Source organism: Pezoporus wallicus, unplaced genomic scaffold, assembly GCF_028554395.1.
Source record: "Pezoporus wallicus isolate ANWC-B61680 ecotype Strahan unplaced genomic scaffold, APGP_CSIRO_Pwel_v1 contig_6899, whole genome shotgun sequence".
Taxonomy (NCBI): domain Eukaryota; kingdom Metazoa; phylum Chordata; class Aves; order Psittaciformes; family Psittacidae; genus Pezoporus; species Pezoporus wallicus.
In genome coordinates this window covers 1,547,027-1,573,974 of record NW_026638613.1, presented here as the reverse complement: position 1 = coordinate 1,573,974, position 26,948 = coordinate 1,547,027, and the positions used below count along the sequence as shown (strand labels likewise).

The 26,948-nt window shown below is 37.1% G+C and overlaps 1 protein-coding gene across 9 annotated transcripts in view; it reads left to right on the top strand.

Annotated features, from left to right (window-relative positions):
• The window catches only part of NLGN1 (neuroligin 1), a 475,678-nt gene that overhangs the window by 242,582 nt on the left and 206,148 nt on the right, over nucleotides 1-26,948 (top strand). For 7 of the 9 annotated variants that reach the window (XM_057411582.1, XM_057411581.1, XM_057411583.1 and 4 more), the window contains 2 exons: nucleotides 9,026-9,085; nucleotides 18,120-18,272. In XM_057411582.1, the coding sequence (XP_057267565.1) occupies nucleotides 9,026-9,085; nucleotides 18,120-18,272 (213 nt within the window). The remainder of the gene's footprint in view (nucleotides 1-9,025; nucleotides 9,086-18,119; nucleotides 18,273-26,948) is intronic. The other 2 variants (XM_057411587.1, XM_057411586.1) reach the window with 1 other exon arrangement.

Here is a 26,948-nt window from a genome sequence, read left to right as displayed (position 1 = left end):
CCAGCATGAATTATAAATGCAAGTAAAATTTTAAAAGCTGTGTGAACTTGTGATATAAGCAAGTGAGGTGGCACTGGAGTGGTAAATGTTTATGATGGTGGTATAACAGCTTTTGAATTTTGTTTTTCATATCTGTTACCTGCCTGTCCCTCACTCCTGGAGCTTTGTTCTCCAACTGCAGTGTTCTGGTTGAATGCATGAGCTTTTTTCTGCTGTATCAACTGTGGCCAGCAGAGCCCTGGTCCACATGAAGCATCCTTTTCCTCATGTGTATTTCCAGTGGGTGGCTTAGCCACTGCTTTAACATAAGTGTCTGTGCTTTCCTTTGGTTTCACTGGAAGGAAAAAAAAATAATTACTTTCACTTTTTTCTCCCCTCTCCAATGTATTTCTTTTTTTTTCCCATTGGCTAGAATAGGAGTCAGGGTGGTTCAAAAGCTACAATGTTAGGTTGTTGGTTCTTCTACTGAATTGCTTTCTCCTTGTACTAAGCATACTCCAAACATGAGTTATGTTTCATTTGTAACCCTATATAAGGATTAGCAGGCAGCTCACCTAGGATATTAGCTGTGTATTTTATGGAAAGTTAGGAAAAAAAAGAAGTACCAGTGGTGTCTTTGAACCTGCCCTGGGAAATCTCATTCTCCTGAGCAGTACTACTGTGCACACTAGTGTGCAGGGGTTGAGTGGAGCAGAGCTTTACCCATCCAAAATTCTGTCTGGCAGGCCATTGTCAGGGTGCCAGTGCTGGCAGACATCCAGAAAGATGAGGTGTGCATGATGTATGTATCACCAGGGCTGACAGGCATATCACATAACCAAAAGCAGGAGTTGGGTATATAGAGTGATCTGTTTCAAACAGAGAGGGATTTAAAGAGAGGCTGAAATGAAGCTTCAGTTGGGATGCTGTCTAGAGGACATGTGAACCTAAAGTGCTTTCACCTCTGAGAATACATAGAATTTCAGGCTTCACCTAAAATGTGAAGCAGAGGAGTGAAATTATCTGCATTCCTAGATTCTCATCTCATTTAAATTCACACGAATCTAATGTTCAGTAATGAAATTCCTTCAGATATAAGGGAAATCAAGATCCAGCCAGCGTGATTAATTCTGTGAATAAAAAGGTTTGGGATAAGACATTCTTTCTGTGTGTCACTTTAGCAATACACTGTTATAAAAGACACAGCAGGAGTTAGTCTTGAAGTGTCAGAATAGCTTCTTTAGTGACAAAGCATTTGTACATGTAAATTTTCAAAGAAGGTTGGCAACCCTTTTATGGGTTCAATTTGCACCTGTCATTCAGTTGCCGATGCAGATTTGTGTTACTTGCAGCTCTAATTACAGTACTTGATTGTCATCACAAATCAGGTAGTAAGATGTGAAACAACTGAGGTTTGTGCCATCGTTTGTTGTTAAAACACAAGTGCAAATGTTATCATTGAAAGGCAAAGTCTACCAGGGCTCTGCCCTGATGGTAAGTACTAATACTACAAATAAGTACAACATGGAAGGAAAAGGAATATAAGGGGGAGAAATAACAAGAAAGGAGTGAGATTGTGGTGAAAGCATGAAAGCAAGACGATAATAAGGGAAAATAAAAAGTAAATTTTTTCCTGTTACAACGAAGTATTATAATAGATATTTTTTCAGTTAGTTGATTCTTAAGACCCAGATGCTATTTGTACCATCCAAACCTCTTTTCTGTAAATAATCTTAATTCTTTTATTTTTGCTGAGAACTGTCTAATTTTCCAATGAAATAAGGTGGTTTTTAGAAAATTATTCGTCAGAATACTATTATGCTGTATCTTTCTAATTTTTCATTACATTTGTAAGAAAAAATATCAATGTTTTAATTTCAATATACAAGAATTTGATTTTTTATTTTCTTCACTGAAAATGTTGAGGTCTGAAGGTTGTTACTTATAACTCATTATTTTAAATTATAAGCAGGAGATAGTTATAACATGTTCTTGTGCTTCAGCTAACATCTGCTAGACTGTAATTCAGCACAGATATTTTTTAGTTAGTCTGTTGCATAAAAGTGATAGTTGGAATAACAGAGGGTTGGTTATTTTATATTTGGATGTGAGGGTAAGGTCAAAAAAAGTGAGGTGATTTCACTTCACAGACCTTCCCTGCTCAATTAAAAAAGCAAGCCTAAAAAGAAGAAACAGAAAAGGATGGACAGGGGCACTTACTGAAGTTTAAAGATGAACATATAATTGTATTTGATATTTGCACTACCAGATTCTATGGTGTTGCAAATCATTAGTGAATTTTTCCAAGGTCTGTATTATTTCAGCTGTTGGCCTTAATCTCATCTCTCTCTTTTTTTATTGAACAGACATCTTAAGTAAAATAATGCTTATTACTATGGTGATTTCTAAATTGCTATATACATGGAGTCTACTTAACCTGATATAAAAGGTGCTTTTTTTTTCTTTCCCATTTTTCTCATTACTGAAGGAGAACATTTTGGCCTGAACAATAGCTGTATACATGAGCACAGATTTATTAAGTTTAGAGGATTTGTACTGTTGTTTTGCAAAATGGTGTCAACTTGCAGCATGCCTTTTTTCTATTTTTTATGATTAATAGCTTTCCCAGGCCAAAAAGCTAATGACATCCACAGATTCCTTGCCTCCCACATGCATGTGGTCCAAAAGGCCACAGATAATTTCTGCTGAACCGAGACCATAAAGGGAGATTTTATAATCAGCTTTAATGTATTTGGAAGCTAAAGTACCTTAGTCTTTCATCAAAGGGAATGATAAAAATCAGAATTAATATGACTGGATTTAATTATTTGAGTGCATAATTACTTTCTAGCTAGCTGGACAGGATGTATTTCTCTTATTTTGAGCAAAGGAAAGCCATCTACAAGCACATAGTAGTCAAATAGCAAGATTTTAAAATGCATCATGTTATGTCCTTAGCACTGATTGCAATACAAATAGAATAAATATTTGAATAATACTTTAAATAATGTAAGAACTGTTTCTAAATTAAAGGAGTGGAGAGTTTATTAAGAGTTCCTCCTGCACATAGCGTTCAGTTAGCTTTGGTAGCAAGAGTATTTGTTGCCTTTAGGAAACATAAAATGCAGTAATCGCTTCTTCCCCTTTTTAAACTGACTTAGGGGTCTACTTTCCCATTAACATTAATGAGAGTTATGGGCATGCAGCAACATGAGGCTAAATGAGACTAAACCTTAGAAAGCTTCTGGTAAGTAAATGATATTTGCATCAGCATTTTAGAGTCTGTAGTATGCTCTTTTCTCTCCATTATTTATGGTACCTGTTTACTTTGTTGATATTTAGTATTTATTGTATAAATTTTAGTGAAAAATTAGGCCAGCAAAATAAGGTTTATGTCTTAAACATAGTAGAATAGTCTTTTTGTGATGGATGCCCATTTTGGTAAGGGAAATGCTCAAAGAAGAGGAATAAGTGGGCCTTCACAAGCTGCAGTAGAACAACAGTAAAAAGTAATTGTGGACAAAAGACTTCTGGCAATAAACATTCTGTAAAAAGTATACACTTTTTTGTTTCATTGGCTCGTAGTCCATCATGTCTTAGTATCAGTATTTTTAAAATTAGTTACCTGCAAAGAATGTTAAAATGATGGAAGAACCATAAAGAATCATAGGAGTCAGGGATAAAGAAATAAATCTAGTTGAGAGATACATTTAATTTACGAAATCGTAAAGATTCTCTAGAATATTAATTCAAACCTGCAAAAATAGCTGAAAATTATATACCTACTAAGCAATTTATTTCCAGACTTCTCAGACCTGACTAGCACCTGGGCAGTAAACACCAAGCATTGCACCTTGCCTGTGAGTGCTGACAGAAGCTACAATGGTCACAGCTGATGCTGCAGCATTAGTTCGAGCAGCTGACCTTGCAGGCAGAATGCAGCTTGCACGAGGGCCAGGCTGTGCCATCAGGCTGTTGGCAGTATGTCCTTGGCAGTGCTGCATGTCTGGAGAGTCACAGAAGTGCATCTGAAAGTGTGTGGAACAAGATTTCAAGATGAAGATAGTGTGTCAGTTCAGGGGGAATCAGCCACTGTATTGTTTCCTATAGTGAAGAGAGGTGGAAAGGACTTCCAACTCTCTCCCTGTAGACAGAGGCACCGGTTCAGGTAAGAGTCTGATGACAATGTCGCTTGGGACAGTTTAAACTGATTGCTGCGAGACTGTAGTTGACTCTCAACTTTCAGGAGCTCTAGAAGCCTTGTGCTTCTGGCTGCTCAGGACTGACTCAATAGATGTTGCATGTATTGAGTCTGACTCCGGAGAAGAGGTTTCTGGTTATCTTGTATCAGAAGTGCTTTTTTCCTGGAGCAGAGTGAAGCATCTGGAATACAGCAGCATGACTGCAGCCTGTGAGGTGAGGAGAGGTCACAGCTGCTTCTTGTGCCCTTTGTCACACAGGAGGTAGGGTGGTGAAGCAGTGCTGCTTTTGTTTTTGTCCCAGGAAACTTTAAATAAACCAGCCCACAACACTTAAAGTATAACTGCGCTGTGGCTTTGGCAATTGCATTCTTGTGTGTGCATCACTCCAGCCAGTGCACTGCAAGCAGCTGCTAGGATTTTCCTTCACTGCCTTTGCAGGGATAATGTCTGTGGTCTTCAGGAATGCTTCCACCCCAGGCAGAGTATCCTGCTGCAGTTCACTAACTCATCTTCCCTGTTGGTGCTGTGGCTGCTTACAGACTCTTCAGGGACATGCACTCAACAATCCCTGACTTAGTGGCACCCAAGCAGATTGATGATGAGGGCAGGATGTTTCATGACAAAGGCTTTTCCTTGGAACAGCTCCAGACACTGTCATGTTGTGTTTTGGATAATGCCAAAATAGGATGTACAGGTGGGAGCTTGGAAGATGCTGGTTTGTAAAAGCTGTGTGGAAGAGAAGGAAGTGGGACAAGTGGTCTTTAAGGCCTCAGAAACCCAGAGCCTCTTCCCTGCTGAACTTTGCAGCTTCTTGGGAAAGTTTGTCCTGCCGTATCAGAAATGGTCACTGTCTAGATACCTAAACCCAGTGAGAGGAGATCATGGAAAGAAGGCTGCTGCTGGAACTGACCTGTGATTTGTATTTTGTGAAGAGGAAACTGAGTCCAGGACCACCTTTAAGGTCCCTTCCAACCCAACCTATTCTATCATTCTATGATGCTACGATTGTGTGTGGCACTTGGGAACATGGTTTAGTGGTGGACTTGGCAATGCTGGGTTAATGGTTGGACTCAATGATCTTAAAGGTCTTTTCCAACCTAAAATAGTCTATGATTCTATGATTTCAGTCCTGATTAATTTTTACTTTAAAAGGCTATTGCTGTTATATTTTGCAGGCTCTTTCTAGAAGATTTGATTTTGTTAACCTGATAGTAATGTCTTCCTGTGTAAGGAATCAAGATGTCAGTCTTCATGATCATACAGACATAGTGATGCTGTTACCTAGAGAATCAGAAGCAAAAGCCATTTCTTACTGATTTTAGAATGAGAATTACTGCTGAAATAGGTGGAATTCTTAAGCCCAAGCTGCTTTTAATACTACTTTCATGATTTAAAATTTTCTTCAGAAGCCATACATGTAACATAGGCAACACAGAACGTGAACAGTCAAGCTCAGAGCTCTGCTTCCCCTTTGAAGATTTAGAATTTAAAACCACTTTGCTTCTCTTGGGGAGATTCCAACTGGAAACAAAATGAAAATTTTTCACAATGAGAACAATCAGCCATTAGGGAATCCACCACCTCCCTAGGCAGATTATTCCAACACTGGACACCTCTTAAGATTTGAATGAATAGGGTGCTGGGACATCTAGTCTAGGTCATGCTTTGTGTAGAAAGGTTGGACCAGACCATCCTTGAGGTCCCTTCCAACCTGGTATTCTATTATTCTGTGATTCACTTGATCTTGCTTTATGCCACTTTAGACAGCTGTGTGCACAATGTGTCTTGAGCTGATGTTTCTCTCGAAGATTGCAGAGCAATTTACGAATACAAATTCTACAGCATCCCTGTATGTGTAGGTGAAGTACAGATAATAGGTAAGTAGTTTTTTGCCTGGTGCATGAAGACCAAACTCTGCTTTCATTTCTAGACTTCAGATAGCATTGTAACTCCAGAAAGCAGAAAATCTGAAGCATTTTGGTCTATGTTTCCCTAAGCTAGCTGTTGTTGAGATGTGTTTGCAGAGTGGAGCAAACTTGTGGCAGAAATCTTGTCTTATCTCTTTCGTAACAGAATACTGTTAGTATTGCATGATGGGGCCTGTCATGTCTCCACCAGGGATGAGTTCCCCTGCTTAGGGGATGTGGCAAGCAGAGCCCCTCAATTGTGAATACAGATATATGGCTGTGTTGGAAAGCATATTTTTAGTCTGACAGTTTAAAAATAGGTCAACCTCTTTGCAAAAGGGATCGTGAAGCATTAGAACAGGCCACCCGGGAACGTGGTTGAGTCACCATCCCCGGAGCAGTTTAAAAGTCCTGTAGATGTGGCACTTAGGGACGTGGTTTAGTGGTGGGCTTGGCAGTGCTAAGTGAACGTTTGGACGTGATGAACTTAAAGGTCTTTTCCAACCTAAATAATTCTATGATTCTAGAAGGAATATGGTCTGATTTTTGTTTGTTTTTTTTTTATTTTATGGTTTTCAAAGAAAGTCCTAATTGCGTAAATACATTTTTTTATTTTAATTTTTTTAAATTAATTAAATTACCCAGGTTGGTTTTAATAGCTAGCTTCAGGTATACTTCACCATATTGTAACATCAGAGGTGGTATGGTATCAGTCATTTGTACTGAGATGTTTGATGCACTATGTAAGTGCTGTTGAGATCTGGAACCATGATCTACACAAAATACCTGATGAAGGCCAGCTATTAAAAAGATGTAGCATTCATTGTCTTGGTTTCATCCAGAAAAGAAATTGCCCCTCTGTGCAAGTTATTTGGAGAAATGTGTGCTGCTTGCCTTTCCAGATGCTACATTGTTCCTTTCTGGTAACTTTTAAAAGCTTAAAAAATAACAAGATGACATTAAAAATGTGTATATATCTTTGGTTGGGTTTGGCTCCCCATTATTAAGTGCAAAGCTTTTAAAATTCTTAAGTTCATTCTTCCTGTTCACTGTGCAGAAAAAAACACTATGAAATTGTTGTTATGCTTTGCATATACCCATTATTTTTCTAGTTTTATTCTTTTAGAAGTAAAGTTGCTGTGGAATGAGAATGATGGGCAGCAAGACATTCAAATGTGTGCATTTGGATAGGGTTAAGTTACTTAGATACCATATATTGTAAAGATTATATTCAGGGCTTGTATTAGGAAAAGCTATTGTATCATCAAGGCTCTGTACTAAACAGAGTGATTGTTACAGATGTGACTATACAAATGCTCGTGTTTAATTTATGATGTATAATGCTAGTGCTCTGTATTTAGAGTGAGTTTAGAACCGTACTCCTGGCTGATGCAGTACCTGAGGTATTCAGCTTTGGTTTTCAATAATAATGGCCCAGTTCCTACTTTAACAGTTAACATCTCATGGTACTTCATGGGTTGTTTCTGTTTCTCAAATCCATGCACCTGGTACAACCATTTTATGAATTTATTTTTTTATTAAACATATCATTTAAATACATGGTGTTTTCCTATGTGACATGTTTAGTGCTGAATGACTAATACCCTGTAAAATAACAGAGCTAGAGAGCTTTTGAAATACAAATGTTTTAATAGTCCATGGTGCTTAGAGTTAATGCATGTCTCTTGCCTATATCTACTGCAAATATCGACACATACTGTCCATCTCTCTTTTGTTGTTGTTTTTGTCTATTGATGTTTTATGCATGAGAAAGTTCTTGTTTTCTACTCTGTATTTGGCTGGCTTTTTCTTTTTTTTGTTACTTAGTCCTGTGTTCGCACTGATTGCTTTTTTGCATGCAAATTACAGAATGTCATGTAAATGAGAAAGCTCTGGGAAAAAAAAAAAAAAAGGAAAGATAATGCTGAGTTCCAGTTGTCTTTTGTTTGTGCATAAGTGTGTAAAATATATGACATGGAAATATCTTTAGAATGGCCTTTGACTTTCCTTCTGGTGTATTTTTTTTATTACTCAGGAAAGGAATGGGTATTTTTCCCATTGGAAATATATGATGAATCCGTTACCACTTGCTAATAATACAGGTGCTGGGCATGAAAGACTTCTGTCTTGGCATCCATTTATGGAAATAAAGAATTATGATATTATGTATTTTGCCCAAGCTAAAACTTCAGTTCTATATTCAATGCAACTTTTGTATACTGTGCATTAAACCTGGCCCTATTGAAATCGATGGCAAAAATCATGGTCTTCAATTGGTCTAGGATTTCATTCTTGTTTCTACTTCACCTATGGATTTTCATATTTTTTACAAATATCTCAGCAGGTAGTCAAAGGTTACAAGGGAATCTAAAATTCTATTTAAAAGAGAATGAAATGAGTGTGGAAAAAACAAACAAAAAAAAAGATAAACCCTGCTTATCTTTGTAAATTATAAGCTTAAATGGTTCAACTTACAAATGTGAATTAGCATTTCACAGAAAATACTGTTTTAACCAACTGTGAAGACATTTATTAGCCACCTTATTGCATCAAACGCAAGAGGTAATTTGGCAGTTCTTGTCTCCACTATTCCTAATAACAAGAACAAAAAACAATTAAATTAAGTGGATAAATATAGTTTATGGTGGGTATGCTTTTAGTAAACAAGCTTTGATTCTTCATTTAAAAACAATAAAGCACTGGGCACTCTTTGGTTCTTGTGCTAGATGTTTCTAATAGCCATACCCCCTAGGGAAGGTTTTGCTGTAATGTTTGAAAAACATAATGAAAATTTGGTTGTTGGAAACTAATATTTCCATCCCTGCAAATGTTTTTCTTGAAACATCCATGGGAATTTAATATTCACTGTTTTTTTCCTCAGTCTTGTATATTCTTGAATTGTCTTTTTTCCTCCATTTTCTCCGTTCTCAATCCTAGGTCCCCTTACAAAGAAACAGACAGATGATTTAGGTGATAATGACGGTGCTGAAGATGAAGGTATTTTTTTGCCGCCAAAATGATTTGCATGACAAGGATCCCTGAAAATCTTTTTTCTCCCCTCTTTTTTTGACTTCTTGTCTTCTTTTGAAGAGTTTTTTTTTTTTATTCCCATTTTTGATGTGTTTTGTCTTCTTGCTTGTTGTTATACATATATATATTTTTTATTTTTTAAAGAAAGAATGTCGTTAAGTTCTACATTTTGATACAAAACAGTAACAATATTTAAAGAGGAGGTTTTTTGTTTTCTTGAAATGGACTCTTAATATGTTGCATCCCACCTTTTGACTGAATTTTGTCCATAGTATTTAAACTAACACTCTTTTAAAGTTTCTCTGTACACCTTTTTGCATGTTTTCTAACCCTATGTATTTCACCAAGTACGAAGATGTTTCTTTTTTCACTGACATGAGTTTGATAAACATAGAAAATGTTGTGTTTATTAAAGGAAAATACAGAAAATTCTTAGAAAGTGTCTCTTAAGCAACTGAATTTCCCCAAATACAAAACCTTTTCACTTACATTGCCATGAACAAACAAATGCAAAATTACCCCACCTCCCTGTAAAAGAGCAGTAGCCCTAGAATGGCAGACAATATTTGCAATTGATGAGGTTCTGTGCAGTGCCAGAAAATTCAGCAGAGGTAAACTGAAGGTCATCTAAAGGAATTTGATGCCTTCTGTTTTTACAAGCATATAAAGATGCCTGTCTGCTTGTGCTGACCCTTAGAAAACTGTATTACCAAGTAAAATTGGAAGTTTGAAATGTCAAGCATATTATTCTGGTTATGAATTATGTCTATTAATCAAATAATTTATGCAGATTTGATATTTTTTCAGGGCTATGAAGATGGTAACAAGAGGCTCTTTCTTCTGAGCAGTATCATCCTTTCAAGTAGATGTGCTTCAAAGTTCTGAATCTTAAACACACACTTTGTCTATTTTATGGTCAACAAGTAAAACAAATTATCATATGAGACTGGTAGAGTTGTTGGTTGGTTCTCTGTTAATATCTGGTTTGTTTGGTTTTTTTTTTGCCAGATATTAAGATTAAGCCTAACTTGTACTACAAGGCTTTCAATTCAGAAATTTTTCATCACGGAACATTAAATGTTTTACTCAAACAGAAACATGCAATCTTATCACAAAAGATGAAGGAAGGCAAATATGAGCATTTAACTTCTTACCCAATAACTGAACAGAGACTGAAAATCTCCTTTGAAAGCTCTCATGTGTTGTGGTTTAACTCAACAGGCAGCTAAACATCACAGAGCCCCTCGCTCACTATTCCTCCCCACTCCCAGTGAGATGGGGAGAGAATTGGGCAGGGGCAGAGGGGAAGTGAAACTCGAGTTGAGATAAAGACAGTTTAATAGGACAGACACTGAAGGGAAAATAACAATAGCAATAAAGGAATTAGAATATAGAAATATTAGAATATATGAAGGAACTAGATATACATTAGTTCAAGGCAAAATATTGCAAGGAACATTCTTGCATATTCTCCAAGACTTGTGACAGTGAATTAGGCACTGGGGAAGTTACTCTGCCTTGTTTTAACAATATGTTATAAGAAACCATTTGAAACCTGGGTTATTCATCCAGTGGACCTTAATGGCTCTTCTAAACTGCTGTATAATTGCCAAGACAGATGCTAATGGCTTTATATTTGTTGAGTCCTCTGTTTAGACCCTCACTTGAGAGAGACTACTAATTTTGCTAAAATTCAGCAGTGAGTGCTTGCTATCAGCAATCAGTTTAGTAAGTAGAATCAGATGAGAGTAGGGATCTCAGTCTTTGGAGAACAAGTGTCCATGTCAGGGAAAACCTGTCTCCCACATTGACAGTTGGAGAGAAAGAGCTCTAAGAACACAGCAGTCAAACTAGAGGGGAAGAAATATTTACAACACTAATAAATCTCTGTAATTGATAGTACTGGGATTAATTTTCTCTGGAATACAAGTGACAGGTTTGTTCTTTCCATGCCAGCAGAAGAATGCAGGCAGTAATTATTAGAATTTTACCACTTTGAGAGTCATAGAGAGGTGGGGCAAATTTAAATTTTTATGATCAATAGACACTGAATGCTGCTAGGATGTCTGCTCAGTTGGTAGAAAAACAACTGAGGCCCTGCATTTCTCTGTCCCTCGGTGGAGGAGCAGTATGAGGTGACCTCCATTTTGTGAACCTGCTTTTCTGCATTGAAACTCTAGCGCTTGTTGCATATGCAGAACTGAAGAGTTCACAAATTTAAGTCATGGAGTTGGGTATAAGTAGCAGGAAAGAGAAAGGCAAAGCAAAAAGCCATCTTAGCTGTCTAGATTTATGCTAAAATGTCAATCAAATCCTTCAAATACATTTTGCACTATGGTAGTATTTATTCAATGTAAAAATCTACAAATGAATAACTGGGACAAAAAAAAAAACACAAATGCCAAACCAAATGAATTATAAAGTTGGAATATTAGGGAGACTGGGTGATACACGGTGAAAAACAAATGTGTCAGACAACCATAGAATCCATGCTACATAAACAGTGTCCATTGATTCTTAAAATGCTCAGGACGTTCTATGTATTAAGAAATTTGAAGCTCCCATGTCCATTTCTTGTATTGTACCTTTCCTAAAGAAAGATCTTTAATACCAGCTTCTTGGAGCAAATGTCTGGAAAGTATTCTGTATTGCATCACTCAAACATCAGAGTTTGATGAGAAGATTTAATTTTAAAACAGCATTCAATAATCCTACTCCCATCTGCTGCTACATGTCACTACCACACTATTGTAGTCCAAACCTTGCCAGCACAAGCACTGGTATCAGTAATCAAACTTGGATCTCTGGTATGTACTGCAACCAGTAGACCAGGCTTAATTAGATCATTTTTCATTTTTGTTTTCAAAAGACCCAAAGGCAGTGGTGCACATTACCAGCTAATGATCTGCAAATTTGCTGCTTAAAAAATGAAGGTGTTTTAAAATTTTGTGAGTGGGAAATTTGTGATAAATCAGAAATTATATAAATGTATTTTCCCCCAGTCTAAATGAATGCTGATTTCAATTTAACCCTTTCACATCTACACTTGAAATTGCTTACCTGTTTTTCAATAAGTATAGAACTAAATATTAAGCAAGCACAAAAAAAAAAAAAAGAGTACCAAAAGCATCTGCAACCAGTGAGCACTGGGGCTTTCCCTCTTCATAACAGTGGTGGATATGCCTATTTGCTGATACGCAGGTAAGCAGTATGTAGTGTAGATGCAAATTTTAACTTTAAGTTGCTGAGCAGTTAAATAAACGATACCTTCCCCAGTCTAGAAACAAGTCTTAGTTGAAAAAAGTAGACTATTTTAATCCTAATATCTCAGTCTTAATTTTTGTAAGGTAATAATTTAATTTGTTTTAATTTGCTATAGCAAATTATAGCAAAAAAAAAAACCACAAAAAACCAGTGACTCTTTACGCACTCTTAGTTCCCATATGCTAAAGTACTTAGTGTGACTTAAAATACAGCAACAGAAATCATTAATCAGCCTGTGTTCTCAGGGATCAGAACTGGACTTCTAGGTAATTAGTGATGTATGAAATATTGTGAAGGATTGCTCACAGATGAATTCTTCTCAGCCACCCTTCTGTCATATAGAACTTACCTAGCACATAAATCTGTCAATATTAAATCCTTATTTAGTCCCAAATGTTCTTTAGGCATCTCTGTTTTTAATGTATTCAGTTTCACAGTATCTGTCTGCGATAGAGGAATGCTGTATTCAATTTTTAGAAATGAGGAATACAGATGCTGAGTTTGAGGAACGCAGACACTGTGTCCATAGTAAAGCAGGGAACTGAGAATACATGCCTCAGAAGTGGGGTCTGTACTGTAATTGCTAAATGTTTCTACCCTTTCCTTCCCCATTCCAATCTCTGTGAAAAAGGAGACGGATTAGGAACAGATGTTGCTGTTTGTTCACAGGCTGTAACTGTGATGATTCTAATCATTTAGTCTGATGCTCTGTCTTGTATGGGCTATTGGACTTTGACGGAAGGAAGGTTTTGGTCTGGAGCATGTTTTAAATCAAAACAAACAAAAATCCACTCAAATTTTAAATTGCTAATGATGCAGAATGCATCTGCAAATCCCTTCTTATGCTTAATAGACTGTAGCATCATTGGCGCAAAAGAGCACATTTCAGAATTGAGGATTTTCTCCAAAAACCCCTATTGCTCCATTAGTATTAAAACAGACTAGGTTGCTAAGTTTGGCATTTCGTCTGCTTTCAACTGTCATGGTATTAGGAAAGAGAGAAAAAAAAAAATCTCCATCTGGCATTAGTTCGTTTTCGGACTTGAGAGATCAGTAAACAGCAGAACACATTTGTCTACTTCACAAAGCAACCACATGCTCGAGCCTTAATTACAGCCTTTAATGAGTTCCAGCCAGGCTGGAATACCACAGATCTTACCACTTTAGGTGAACTTGCTGACTGATACACATAGACATATATGTGATTTCTGTCACCCATTCATCTTAGTTCTGTGATGCCAACTCCCAAACACAGATTCCAATATAACTTGAATATTAAATTTTGCTAATTATATTTTCACTTTACACTGAGAACCTCAGGTCAGATTATGTTGAGTTTTTGTGGTGATGTTATTAATACTTGGAAATGTGCATAATAAAAATTCTGAAAGACCTTTAATTTAAGCACTGCTTTGGGGCTCCATTATATTTTAGCACTGCCAAGCATTGCATGTATGGTGAAAAGTCTGTCAGCTTTTGCATTTCTAGCCATCATCTTTAATAATTTAAAATGACACCTACCTGGCTGTTGAGGTCCTACTCTAATGAGAGTATGATCCAGATTCTTTTCTGTAAAAGCATAGGCCTTTTTTTATGTTATAATATACATTCATAGCGTCCTCCATCAGGATCCCAAATAATTTTTTAGGTAGAGATAGTTAAGTGTTTGAGAATGCACAAAATCATCCATTGGTTTGACAGATACAAAAACAGATGAGATAATTCTGTTTTCTGAAATGAGGTGGCTGCAGACTATATTTTAAAATTAAATGTGTCTAGAACCTTGCTGACACTCCTATCAGAAGTTCAATAGTTACTTTAATAGTGTCAGGACATTTAGTTTTATATCACATGTTAAAAACATGGCATTAATGGATGTCTGCATATTAGCACTGTTAGGTGCACTAGCTTATTAAAATAGCAGGGTGTCTATGAGGCATCTGACAGATTTGACCTGAAAGGTCAAATACTGTTAAAAGGCTTTTAAATCATTAAGAGTTGCACTGATTGGTACCATGGTGTACTTAAATATTTTAGGACACAAGCTTATGGAAAAGCTACACACATAGCCATATTCTGCATAACGAGTACATAGGTTTTACATTAACCAGTCTAAAAGTTTTCCACGTTCTTGTGCTGTTTCATATTCAAACCCCAAGGTTTACTTAATGCTCTATGTCAAGGTGTTATGATTCTTTATAACAATTAGCAAAACGATGCTTGTGACACAGGTGCTTAACTAACTAGTTGTTTCCAGGTAGGCTTTCTTCCTTTCCTGTTTTGGTTGTTCCCTGCAAATTATACTTGCTAGGTCATGTGACCAATTCACATCAACTTCAAATGACTGAAGCTGTAATGATGTTTTGTTATTGAGGATAATTGTGACTGGTATTCACAGTCAGACCCAGTTCCCTGTTGTGTGATGTTACAAACATAGAATAAGACATCCCTATTCCTAAATTGCCTGTAACATAATTAAAACTAGACATAAAAAGTAGATGCAACAAACATTAGAAAGGTGCAGAACAGAGGAGATGATTGAAACTGTAATGAGAAAGTTCATGTACATGTCATAAATAAGACCATTCTATGCTATACAGTAAGACGTGTTTAGATGTTTTATGAGCTAACAATTTAAAACTGAACAAATCACAGCACTCATAACCGATGTTGTGTGTGAATGAAAACGGAAGAGTTGTATTTGAGAAGGATTTTGAACAGGACTATTACTGCATGTGTCTTTGAAAATATTTGCTTTTTAATTAAAGCAACACTTCATAAAATCCAACAAAAAGTACAGTACACAACTAAATTAAATCAGTATATAAATCTACATTGGCAGAAATACCACATTTGCACCTCAATTCTTCAGGTTCAGAATGAGCTACTTCCACAAGTAACTATTAATCTGCATCCAGGAATAACTATTAATCTGCACGAGAATGTGTAGCTACAGTTTACTGAGACCATTCCAGCACATGCATGCAAAGGACTCATACCAGCCTGCAGGGAAAAAAAAAAAAGAAAGATGTATGGAATCATTTACAGTCAGCACTTGAAAAGTATCCAAGTCCCAAAACTCAATTATTTTCTTTGATGAGTTGGACACTTAACTCCAATAAACACTTTAAGTGCATCTTTCTTGCACTTTTGTACAAACACAGAATTTCTCCTCACTAAATTTTTCCTCCTAATATTCTCCAAGAATACTATCTTAATACTTCCTCCATTTTAAAGGATGATAGTTTTGATGGGAGAACATTTACTCTCAGGTAGAAATAAATTCTTGATTGTGGTCTGATTTTTTTTTTCTTTCTTCCTTTGATCTTATTGTTTAATAATATCCACTAGTTAACTACATCTGCAGTTAAGCAGTTTTCTCCCAGCTAAATGTTCACACCTTTCAAATATGCCTAGCTATAGGTTGCAGCAATGATCTCTGATGCGGCACACAGGCAGAGATGAAAATCAGTCTTATCTTTCTGCACCCTGTACAAGAATATTAGTAGTAGGAAATACCAAAACAATAATACAGACAGAATTTACTCAGAGAATGATGCCATAGGTCTCACTCATGAATATTTGCTTCCTTTCTCAGAGGAAGGATGCCCATTCTTTTCTAAATATTCCAATATTATTTTCCAGAGAAACAGGCCAGTACTACCAATGTTTCATTACTGTTCGCAGTTGGTGCTCTATAATTCTATGTAATTTTAATTAAAGAGGAATTCCGAGACAGTCTCCCCCTGTGCTACCACCAAGCATACAATTAACTGTGTACAATTTCTGCTGGGAACAGTCACACAGTGATTTCAGATTAATAATTTATTATTGCATCCATGTTTGTATCCAAAAAGAAGAGCATCATAGACTATGAACAAACCGTGTACTGAAAACAGTATATGAATTTGAAAAGACTTCTTCCTTGGTGTAGATTTTAAACCTCAGGAGCTCATAATTCTGTTCTGTGTACAGTGAAGGTAAATTATCTCCATAGCTTTACACTCTGAAAATTGCATGTTGGAAAGCCCTTACTATATGCTTGAGTGAGGAAAGCAATACAAGCAATTTCATGCACAAGCTTCCATTGTCCTTCTGGTCTTGAATAAATAATTGTTCTAGTACTTCCAGTATGGAAGATCCAATTTCTAATCTTGACTGTTCTGGCATTTCTTCAAATTAGAATCAGGAATATAACGTAGTATATATAACATGTATGTGTTATATGTTACATACCGTAACCATATGTTATATTGTTGCATTTAACAATAGCAACTGGCTTTCTATAAACAGACACATCTGTACTGATCTTTTTCAGCAAATTCAAAAAGCAGGGTTTTTCATGCAACTCTCCTCACCTACCAGTCTTTACAGTGCTTCAGAAATAATTCAGACAACTTCAGAGAGAGCTTACTTGAAAGCTTCTTAACTAAGATTCCTCAAAATCAAAGGAGTAAACAGTACACCTGAGGTTTCTTCAGGTGGTGAAGTGAGTAGTCAGGGAAGTCACTTGAATACTGTTATAATGACAAAAAAACATTTTGAAATCAGAATATTCTTGTACATTTCCTCATTGGGAAGTTTTCATATGCTCTCTTGTTATTGTCTTTCTTGATTTTTAGGGACTATTAAGGAATATTATGACTTGGCCAGTGGCAAAGACTCAGGCATCTATACATGAGATCAAAATACAGTTTAATCCAGATGTAAAAGTTTAAATTTACACCTTAGCTGATTTCTTTAAAAGACTTTCTTTAAAAGACTTTTAAAAAAATCTTTTAAAAATATATATATTATCCCACCACTAACTGTTACTTTGAATTGGTACTTAAAAACAGGTTTCCTCACAAGGAGCAGTGGTGTTCAGGTATTCCACATATTTTTCTGAGTAGATGCATCAGTTTGCAAATAGGACTATGTGGGGGACGGGATATCCAAGTCAATGTCCTAATTAAAAATAAACTCAAACCAGTATGTCAATATCTAATTTTGTCTAAGAGAATGGCAGAGCTTCTGAGATTTAAAATTGTTACCTCTATTCAGAGCCACTTCTGAGAACTTTGCAATTTGTTTGAATGTAGGCAGCTATTTTTCCAAATATGCAGTCCTTTCCACAATTTAGTAAAATAAGAAGGACCAATGCACTCTATAAACTTCAGGCTACCCAGGTTAAAAACAATATCCATTTGAGATCTAATATTAAACAGCTTCCAGGTACCTTTTGAGAACTTAGACTTCACATCTATCAAAAGACAGCTGTTTATACACCGCTTTTATGAATTACTTGATTGCTTCTATACTGGAAGAATGTTATGAGCAGAAATATTGTTTATCTTAATATGGTGAATTGCCTTTAGCTAAGTAAACAGAAAGATGGACTAAGCTTTCAGAAGTGTTAAGACTTTGACTAAATGAGCACACACTAATGTTAGTAGATGTTTTACGTCAAATTCAGCAGGAACAGAATCAGACCACAGTCCTATTGCGTATGAGAAAACATTACCGTTTTCAATTCCTTTCTGCTTTTCTGAGGCCAACAAGTGTTTTAAAAATATGAACTTCAGTTACAAGCAAGCCACAAAAAAAAACCAAACACGCCCACCTGCCCATTTCCTTATGTAAAAGATGTTGCTTGAGAAACACTTCAAGAAAAATAACCTCACTAAAAAATTTAAATATTGCATGTATCTTCTTTAGTACTTTCCTGAGATAAAATGTGTCCTAATATTTTTTCCAGACATTCGGGACAGTGGGGGACCTAAGCCTGTGATGGTGTATATTCATGGAGGGTCCTACATGGAAGGCACTGGAAACTTATATGATGGCAGTGTTCTAGCAAGTTATGGGAATGTGATAGTCATCACAGTCAACTATCGCCTTGGGGTACTTGGTAAGAAACTTTCAGCTTTCAATTAATCCCTGCTGTCTGATTCATGTTATATGTGAGAATGTATTAAAAAAAAAAAATTCTTTGTAAAACAAAAGGCTTGTGTTCTGGGGATGATACGAAGACACTGCAAGTATCATCTGGAAGAATCCGCTGACATGCTTTTAAGGGAATGAAACAGGTGTTCCCATGGCTGAGCTGTTCAGACAGAAGAGTTCCCTGGGTTTGTTTTTTTCCTGTAAAACCCTGGTGGGGTTCTTTGGGTTGTTTTTGTTTGTTTGTTTTTGTAGACAGGTAATTGAGGTTGTTTTTCTAAGAAATGTAAAGTGATAGATAAAATTGTTTTCTGTTGGAAGTTTTGATTATCATGATTTTTTCATATTTTGAAAAGCTAAGGGTCTTAATAAATTATTTAATAAGAGCTGTGCTTTGCACCTATTTTGTTGGTGCTTCATTGTGTTTTTGAAAAGTGTTTTGAGTATAATTCAAATACCTCCAGTATTTCTTTTCTAGGCCAAATTAGGGAGCGAATAGAGTTACTTTTGGTTGTTTCAAATACAGTGAATGGGGCATGCTTATGCTCTTGGTAAACTTGTGTGGTATCCCTCTTGTAGCTTGTATTTGCAAAAATTTATATTTTGCTGTTTGTTCAATGGGGTCACATTTGTGTTACATGTTCACCAGCTCTTGAGACAATACGATTGTTGTTTCTTCTGTATAGTCTACTGAAATGTTACAAGACTTCTGAAAGCAGGAGTTCAATTTTGGAAAATTATGGAGGTCAGTAGAGTAACTTCAGAAAACTTACATAGGTATAGGGGTATTCCCTGTAACTTCTGAAGTGGTGTGATAGGCCAGGTGTTATTCACAGCAGAGTTGGTTCTGAAGACCAGTTAACTTTGTTTTCTATTCATGGGCATTAGATGTGTCTGCTGCTCTTGTTTACTCTAGTTTTCTTTCATGTGATCAATATTTTCATCATTGTTCTGTCTCTTTGTGGTTTGAATTCAGTTAGCACAATTGCCAAACCATCAGTTCTGGTCTGCTTATCTGAGTAATATTCTTCCAACTGCTAGATTTTTGTTAAAAATTTGACTGAATGCACTTTAGTTTGGGGGGAAGGAAGTGGATTTTTATTTTAGATTTTGAAACTTAATCTGCTGTGCTTGTGTTTTACAAGGGACTGAATCATTTCCAGACACATCATAACTGTTTCTTGCTGGATTTATCTCCTTCGTATCAAGTTGGAGGTTTCATCTGTGATGTACTACCTTAAGCAAGGAAATTCTGATATTTTGTGTGTGTTTCTCTCTCCTCCTCTGTTCCAATTTGTATAGTGACTTCAAGTCCTAGGCACGTATTATTACAGCAGTTAATAATCTGTAATCTGTGCCTCTAATCAACATTTTAGTTTTACACTGTGCTCTCATGTCTGATATTTCAAACATTTGTCTCTATTATATGCCAGTAGGGTATTCCATCCAGTAATAAAGTATCTGTTATCTGAAAGCACTGTTTATTTTTGTAAATTATTTATTCTAATTCCTAAATCATTTGTATTTTCAGTGTTTGAAAGGGCTAGTTGCTTGAAAGATGAAAAATAATTCACCTTTGTTGATGATAATGGCTTTTGCACTTGTAATTTAGTACTGGTTCTTGAGACAACCTACTGCTAACATCTTACTGAGATTAGGAGGATTTCATTTGTGTTTGTGTTTTTGTGGTTCTTTGGACTCTGTGGACTTTACAGAGCCTCAAGGGGCAGAGAGATAATTTTCTTTCAAGTGAGACCTATTACAGTAAAACCTCTAAAATTCATTGTAGAATTCAGTGATTGGTATGAATACTTGAAATTAGTTTCAAGCTAACTAAAATAACCCCGTAGCAGGCTTGCAGGGTTTTCTTAGAAAAATAACTGCACCTGTTAACTATATGTAGAAGTTGTTTATGTATTTTATATCTGGTACAATGCTTATCTGCCATGTATTAAATAAGAAATGATGTACGGAATAGGTAGCGCAGAAACACACTGGTAATCACAGAATCATTGAATCACAGAATAGTTAGGGTTGGAAAGGACCTTAAGATCATCTAGTTCCAACCCCACTAAATCATGCCATGTCACCCAAGACTCCATCCAACCTGGCCTTGAACACCACCAGGGATGGAGCATTCACTGCATAGTTTTCATTTTTTCTGCCTTTCTTTGTTTCATGGTCTCAGAGTAGAACTTTTGCATAATCAGAGTAGATACCAACTTTTGCTATTCTGAAACTCTTGTTTGTTATTGTACAGCAGAATGTTGTCCTTTGCAATCACATGAAATAAGGTATGGTTTACAAATACATAGTTGACAAATTCTCAGCTTCCCTTATCTGATCATATCCCATAAGGTGAGAGGTTCAAGCTTCACTGTCCATTGCCTGTGGGACAGATCTAGATCTCACTTAACTGCTGTCTAAAATCCCTGGCTCTACAGGGAGAAGTAATACAGGGATTTCTTTTCACATGAGAAGACACAGGGAGCAAATAAGATCTATCTTCTCACTTTCATATGACCTTTATTGATCTGAGTTTCTTGTACCAGTCTTGTACCAGTCTTTGTGGATATACATCTTAACAAAGATGATCTCTGTGAGTCCTACGTGTTCTGCTGTTGTTTCACCAAGATTTGCACTGTGACGTTTCTTAAGAAGGAAGCCAGCCAAATGAATGTTTAGAGCAGCATTTTCTTCCAGACCACTAGAGATGGAAAGGGAGGATATGCTGTGATACTAGATTCGTTACAGTACTATTAAGTCCACAGTAGACAGCTTTTGGTGCAATTCAGATTATTTTTTGTTTATTCTGAGTTGAAACATCCTGTGTCTTATAGACAGATCCTGCTCAAGGATCTGCATTTTACAGAGTTGCAAGATTTGCTTCAAAATAAAATCGTGGACGTCACTTAAAAGTGAAATCGCTTTGGAAAAGACAAAACAATGATAAAAATTAAAGAAATACAAGCAAGCGTGTTCAAAAAACAAACAAAAACCCAGTGAGACCCATGCCCCAATTCAGTCTTTGGAAAAAGTCTGATAATGAAAATATGTTAGAAACTTTTCTTACATATAGATAGATGGAAGAGAGAACTGTTTGCCCTTGAAAATTGGGGACTACTGAATGAGAAGCCACTGGAAACAGACTGTATATCTTATTTATATTCCTTTTAAATGCAAGTCTTACGCAAGCAATCTCATCTGGTGAGGAATATTATGCAAGTAAACTAATACCCTTGAAGAACTGCATAGGAGTAAGTGCAAATACATTTTTATGGCTTGTTTTTAGGAAAGGACAGATATGAAGACAAGTTTAGATTTTGAACTCAAGTGATTTGAGACTTCAGATTTTTTTTAACATATATCCATCTGGTAAAAAGCAGGAGCTTTTTATTTCATACAAGAAATGTTAAAGGATTATAAAAGGAGTCTATTTAACATCCAGAAAAGATAATGATAGATTTAATACTGTCAGTGCTGTTTTCTGTGTTCTCTCATATGAAAGGTTTATTTAGAAAAGGAGAATGCTTTGGGTCAGCACTCAGGAGTGGCGAGAAAGGAGAGAGCTGGTTTATACTAACTGGCTACCCATTTCTTCATTTTATAAATTTATACTTCTTCCTCTTGATTATCATTTAACCACAGGACTTTAATAGAACTGAAAGAAACATTTTTAATGCAGCTCACAAACTGAACAGGGGGATGGAAAAATGATTCATAGGAATCTCTATATGAAGCACTCCTTTACATTTCTCTTTTTTTTTTTTTCCCTACAAAAACAGTAAATTGTCATTCCAAGTGTCTGGGTTAAAACGAAGTTATAAAGAAAAAAGGAAAAATTATGTCTATTTTGGATTTTCCATTTAACGTTCTGAATAATGTCTGCATTGGGAAGGCAGACATTCTGTAATTGTAAAACCGTAATTTATGCCAAAATAGAAGCAAACCCAGAAGTGAGATTGTCTTGGTTATGCTTTCTTTAAATATGTGCACTTTCCTTTTTGAGGAGGGTATGGGAACCATTGCTGTCATTTAGCCTTTTATTTATATTGTCACCCTTTAGTTGGAGGATATTGACAGGAATTACTGAGTAGAAAACATCTGCACAGGTATTCTGCCACCCTGATTTTTTGCCAGTTTGTAATTTTAATGCTTGAAGTAAAGTCACTGCAGCAAATTGTCTGAACTCAGAATAGCGAAAGGAAACAAAACACAACAAAAATCACAGAATTCTTAGGGTTGGAAAAGACCTGAAGATCATCTAGCTCCAACACCCACCACCCACCCCCTCCCACTGCATGCTAAACCATGTCACCTAAGACTCCATCCAACCTGGCCTTGAACACCGCCAGGGATGGAGCATTCACAACTTCCCTGGGCAACGCATCCAGTGCCTCCACACTTAAAGAATTTCTTCCTTATATCGAATCTAAACTTTCTCTGTTTAAGTTTTATCCATTACCATTTGTCCTATCACTACAGTTCCTAATGAAGAGTCCCTCTTCTCATCCTTGGCCCCCTTCAGATACTGGAAGGCTGCTATGAGATCTCCACACAGCCTTCTCTTCTCCAGGCTGAACAGCCCCAACTTCCTCAGCCTGTCTTCATACAGGAGGTGCTCCAGTCCCCTGATCATCCTCATGGCCCTTCTCTGGACTTGCTCCATCAGCTTCATGTCCTTTTTATGTTGAGGGACAAGAACTGCACACAATACTCCAGGTGAAGTCTCACAAGAGCAGAGTAGAGGGGCAGGATCACCTCCTTCGACCTGCTGGTCACGCTCCTTTTGAGGCAGCCCAGGATACGGTTGGCTTTCTGGGCTGCAAGCGCACACTCCCGGCTCATTTAAGTTTCTCATTGACCAGCACCCCCAAGTCCTTCTCCGCAGGGCTGCTCTGAATCTCTTCTCTGCCCAACCTGTAGCTGTGCCTGGGATTACTCCAACCCAGGTGAAGGACCTTGCACTTGGCATCAGCCCACCTCACAAGCATACTGAGGTCCCTCTGGATGGCATTCCTTCCCTCCAGCATATCAACTGAACCACACGGTGTCATCGGCAAACCTGACTGCCATGATTTTTCAAATATGATGAACAGTGGCTCAGCAACTTCATTTGCCAGCTCCTTCAGGACCTGCAGATGGATTTCATCAGGTCCCATGGACTTGTGTACATTCAGGTTCTTAAGGTGGTCTCGAACCTGATCCTCTCCTACAGTGGGCCCAAGATCTTCATTCTCACGGTCCCTGCATCTGCCTTCCAAGACTTGGGTGGTTTGGTCAGAGCCTTTGCCAGTGAAGACTGAGGCAAAGAAGTCATTCAGAACCTCAGCCATCTCTAAATCCTGTGTAGCCAGTTCTCCTGATAGCTTCTGGAGAGGGCCCACATTGTCCCTAGTCTGTCTTTTATTCTCAGTGTACCTGTAGAATCCCTTCCTGTTATCCTTAACATCCCTAGCCAAGTTTAATTCTAACTGGGCCTTAGCTTTCCTAACCTGGTCCCTAGCTTCCTGGACAACATCCCTGTATTCTTCCCAGGCCACCTGTCCTTGCTTCCACTCTTTATAAGCCTCTTTTTTCATCTGAATTTTCCTCAGGAGCTCTTTATCCATCCAAGGAGGTCTCCTGGCCCTCCTGCTGCACTATGCAGTAGAATATCAACCAGCAGTCTTGGGCCCCCCTGCCCTCTAGGGCTGTATCCCATGGAACCTTACTAAGCAGGTTCCTGAAGAGGCCAAAGTCTGCTCTTTTGAAGTCCAGGGCAGTGAGCTTGCTGCACGCTCTTCTCACTGTCCTGAGGATCTCGAATTCAGCCATCTCATGATCGCTGCACCCAAGGCTGCCCAGGAGGGTCACATTTCCGACGAACCCTTCCCTGTTGATGAGCACGAGGTCAAGCATGGCACCTCTCCTTGTCGGCTCCTCTATTACATGCCACACCCTGCCTGAGGTACCACACCCTGTTTGCCCACCCTATTCCCAGCTCCCTGGGTCGGGTTTTACCGGCTCGGGGCGGTGCCTTCCCTCCTGGTGCCGCCCCTGTGAGTCCCTGCTCCCCTCAGCGGAGCTGCAGGTCCTGAGCAAGGCCTGGCAAGGGCTCGAGGCTCCCTTTGTAGCTGTCACTGCTCAGAACTGAGGCTCAGGGTATGCGGGGTTAATCTTACTATGCCTTAACATTTTTTGTTGCAGTGTGCCAGAATCTGTTAGGAAAATACATTAGGTTTGAACATACATGCTGCTTCACTGCAGACACATGCTAACCCGCAATATCGTACTGGCTAAAGAGGTACATGGAATATAAGGTACAGCCCTGCAGTATGTGCTGGGTAATTTCTGCCGTTGACCATCTTTCTCTGAAAAAGACGTTGCACATTCCCAGCAAGCAAAAAGTAATGCACAACTTTTCTTTATGAGTGAATTTATGCATGTGGGCTTATTCCTTTTACTGTAGTAATTCCAGACTGTAGCCTAGTTAACTGTTTTGTGGGATGGAAAATTATCTAGTTGACCATTTTCAGGATTGAACACAGAGATGAGAATATATTAGAATGAAAACTAATTCAGAAGAATTTATAAGTACTTGCCTATTTTAGGAGTCTAATTCCATTGTGATTGACTAGAAGGTATTGTTTTGATATTTTCTAAATAAAAGAGCATACCTTTGTTGTTTTATTTTTGTTTTTGTTTTTGGTTTGCTTTTTTCAGGGCTTTCAAATCAGGTCTGGGGTTTTTTCAGTGTTAATCTAATTTGTTAAACTGATCAACCCTTATTTTGGTAATTATTTACATTGTGTTGTTCCCATTACACAGTTTGGGGTGTTTTATTCTGGGTTTTATTTTTGTTGTTGGCTTTATGTGTGTGTTGTTTGTTTTGTTGGTTTGGTGGTTTTTGGTTTTGTTTTTTTTTTTATATTTTTTATTTTCTGCCTTGCTTGTCTTTTTATTTTGACATCACGGTAATACTACTGAAAGTATTAAACAGAGGATATCTTTCAGATATGTTTCAAAATCATATATAAAATTTAGACATAGCTCTTTCAAAAATTTCTTCACTTCAGATTGAAAAAAAACCTTTTAGTCAATTTCATAAAGATATTGTGGTGAATTGGTGTCCTGTGTCACTTAGGTATTTTTGCATATATAACCCGTCATGTTCCTATTCTGCAATTTTATATTTCCTGCTGAAAATACACCTCTTCACTTGAGTAAAAGTAATCATCACCCACTCATGGCATAGTGACTACTCAGTAAAAGTAATACTGGAACAAGAAGGTTTAAGTTAGGTATTGAAGGAGGTGAAAAATGTAGCAAGATTCTTTTTCCTACATTGCTCAGACTGTGGCGTTTTCTTTCATAGTTCAGAATTTAATGTCCAGTAAAATTAGGAAAATATTTGATCATTAGCGTCAGTGACAAGCACATTCGTTATCTTTTTATGAAACCTTAAAGGTACTGTCAGGAGATGGCATTTTATTCCAGCTTTGCTGTACCACCAAAGGGTCTCTGATGAGCTTTTCTTCTATTACCCATTACTTAATGCATGTGAGTAAAAATGATAGATGAACAGAAGATTATATATTATTCCCTAAGTAAAAGCACATTACATTGAAACTAAGGATGGGAAATTAGTAGCAAAGAACATCAAAATGTGAAGTCAAAAATCATTCATTGAAGTTTTTTGAATTGGAAGGACTTCTAGAGATTATTAATTCATAAATACTTTTAGGGACCCTCAGCATCTTCATAACAAGTCTCACATATATTGAATATAAAGCTGATTATAAATGAAATTTCATCAATTTGAGATTACATAGTAGAGAAAGTGTCTGGAAGGTCTTGTCTGATCCCACCATAGCCTTGGTCATCAGTTTCTTGCAATGAAGCACTCCAAATGAATTTGATGATAGATAAATAGAAGTTAAGACAGAAAGCATGCTGTAGTTATCTATTCCCTCTGGTGGTATACTTCACAAGGTCTGATTTACACATACTTAGAATTCCAAAAATATATTCAACAATTCTTATTTAATATAGTAGGTAACCACAGGTCAGCCCAATGTGCAGGATGCCTAAGCACAGATCATCTAGATTTACAGTGTCCTAATTTCAAAGCTCCATTAATAGAATTAGCATTCAGATCTCAAACCTGCTGTAATTAATGACATTTTAGTGGGGTTTTTGTGAGCTAGTACCAGCCAAAGGCAGTCATGTATGCAGTGAAGCAGAGAAAGGAAGATTGCCACACTTGAATCTGTACCATCAAAATGACAAAATGGACTTGCAGTAAACAATAGGTTATTGACTAGATATGTTTAAAGGGTCAACTGCAGTGCACAGCAGGCAAGATCTTTATGAAATGGGAACCCTGAATATATAGAGCATTTTAAAATGAACCACTTATTTTCTGTTTGTGCTTTTTCTTGCACAGCAAATTGACATTATACACCTGCTTGAATAGGTGGATACACACCCGCTTCTCTTGGTTTTTAGGGCGCAAAACATCATTTTGTTTGCCATTGAATAGGTTTCTGTCTTGGTACAGGTACATTTTAAATAACAGGTTTATTCTAATGTTTGTCATTTCTTTTTTTGGCAAACAGAAAAATAACAAATAAGAAACTTCAAAACTATTTATTTTGCCATA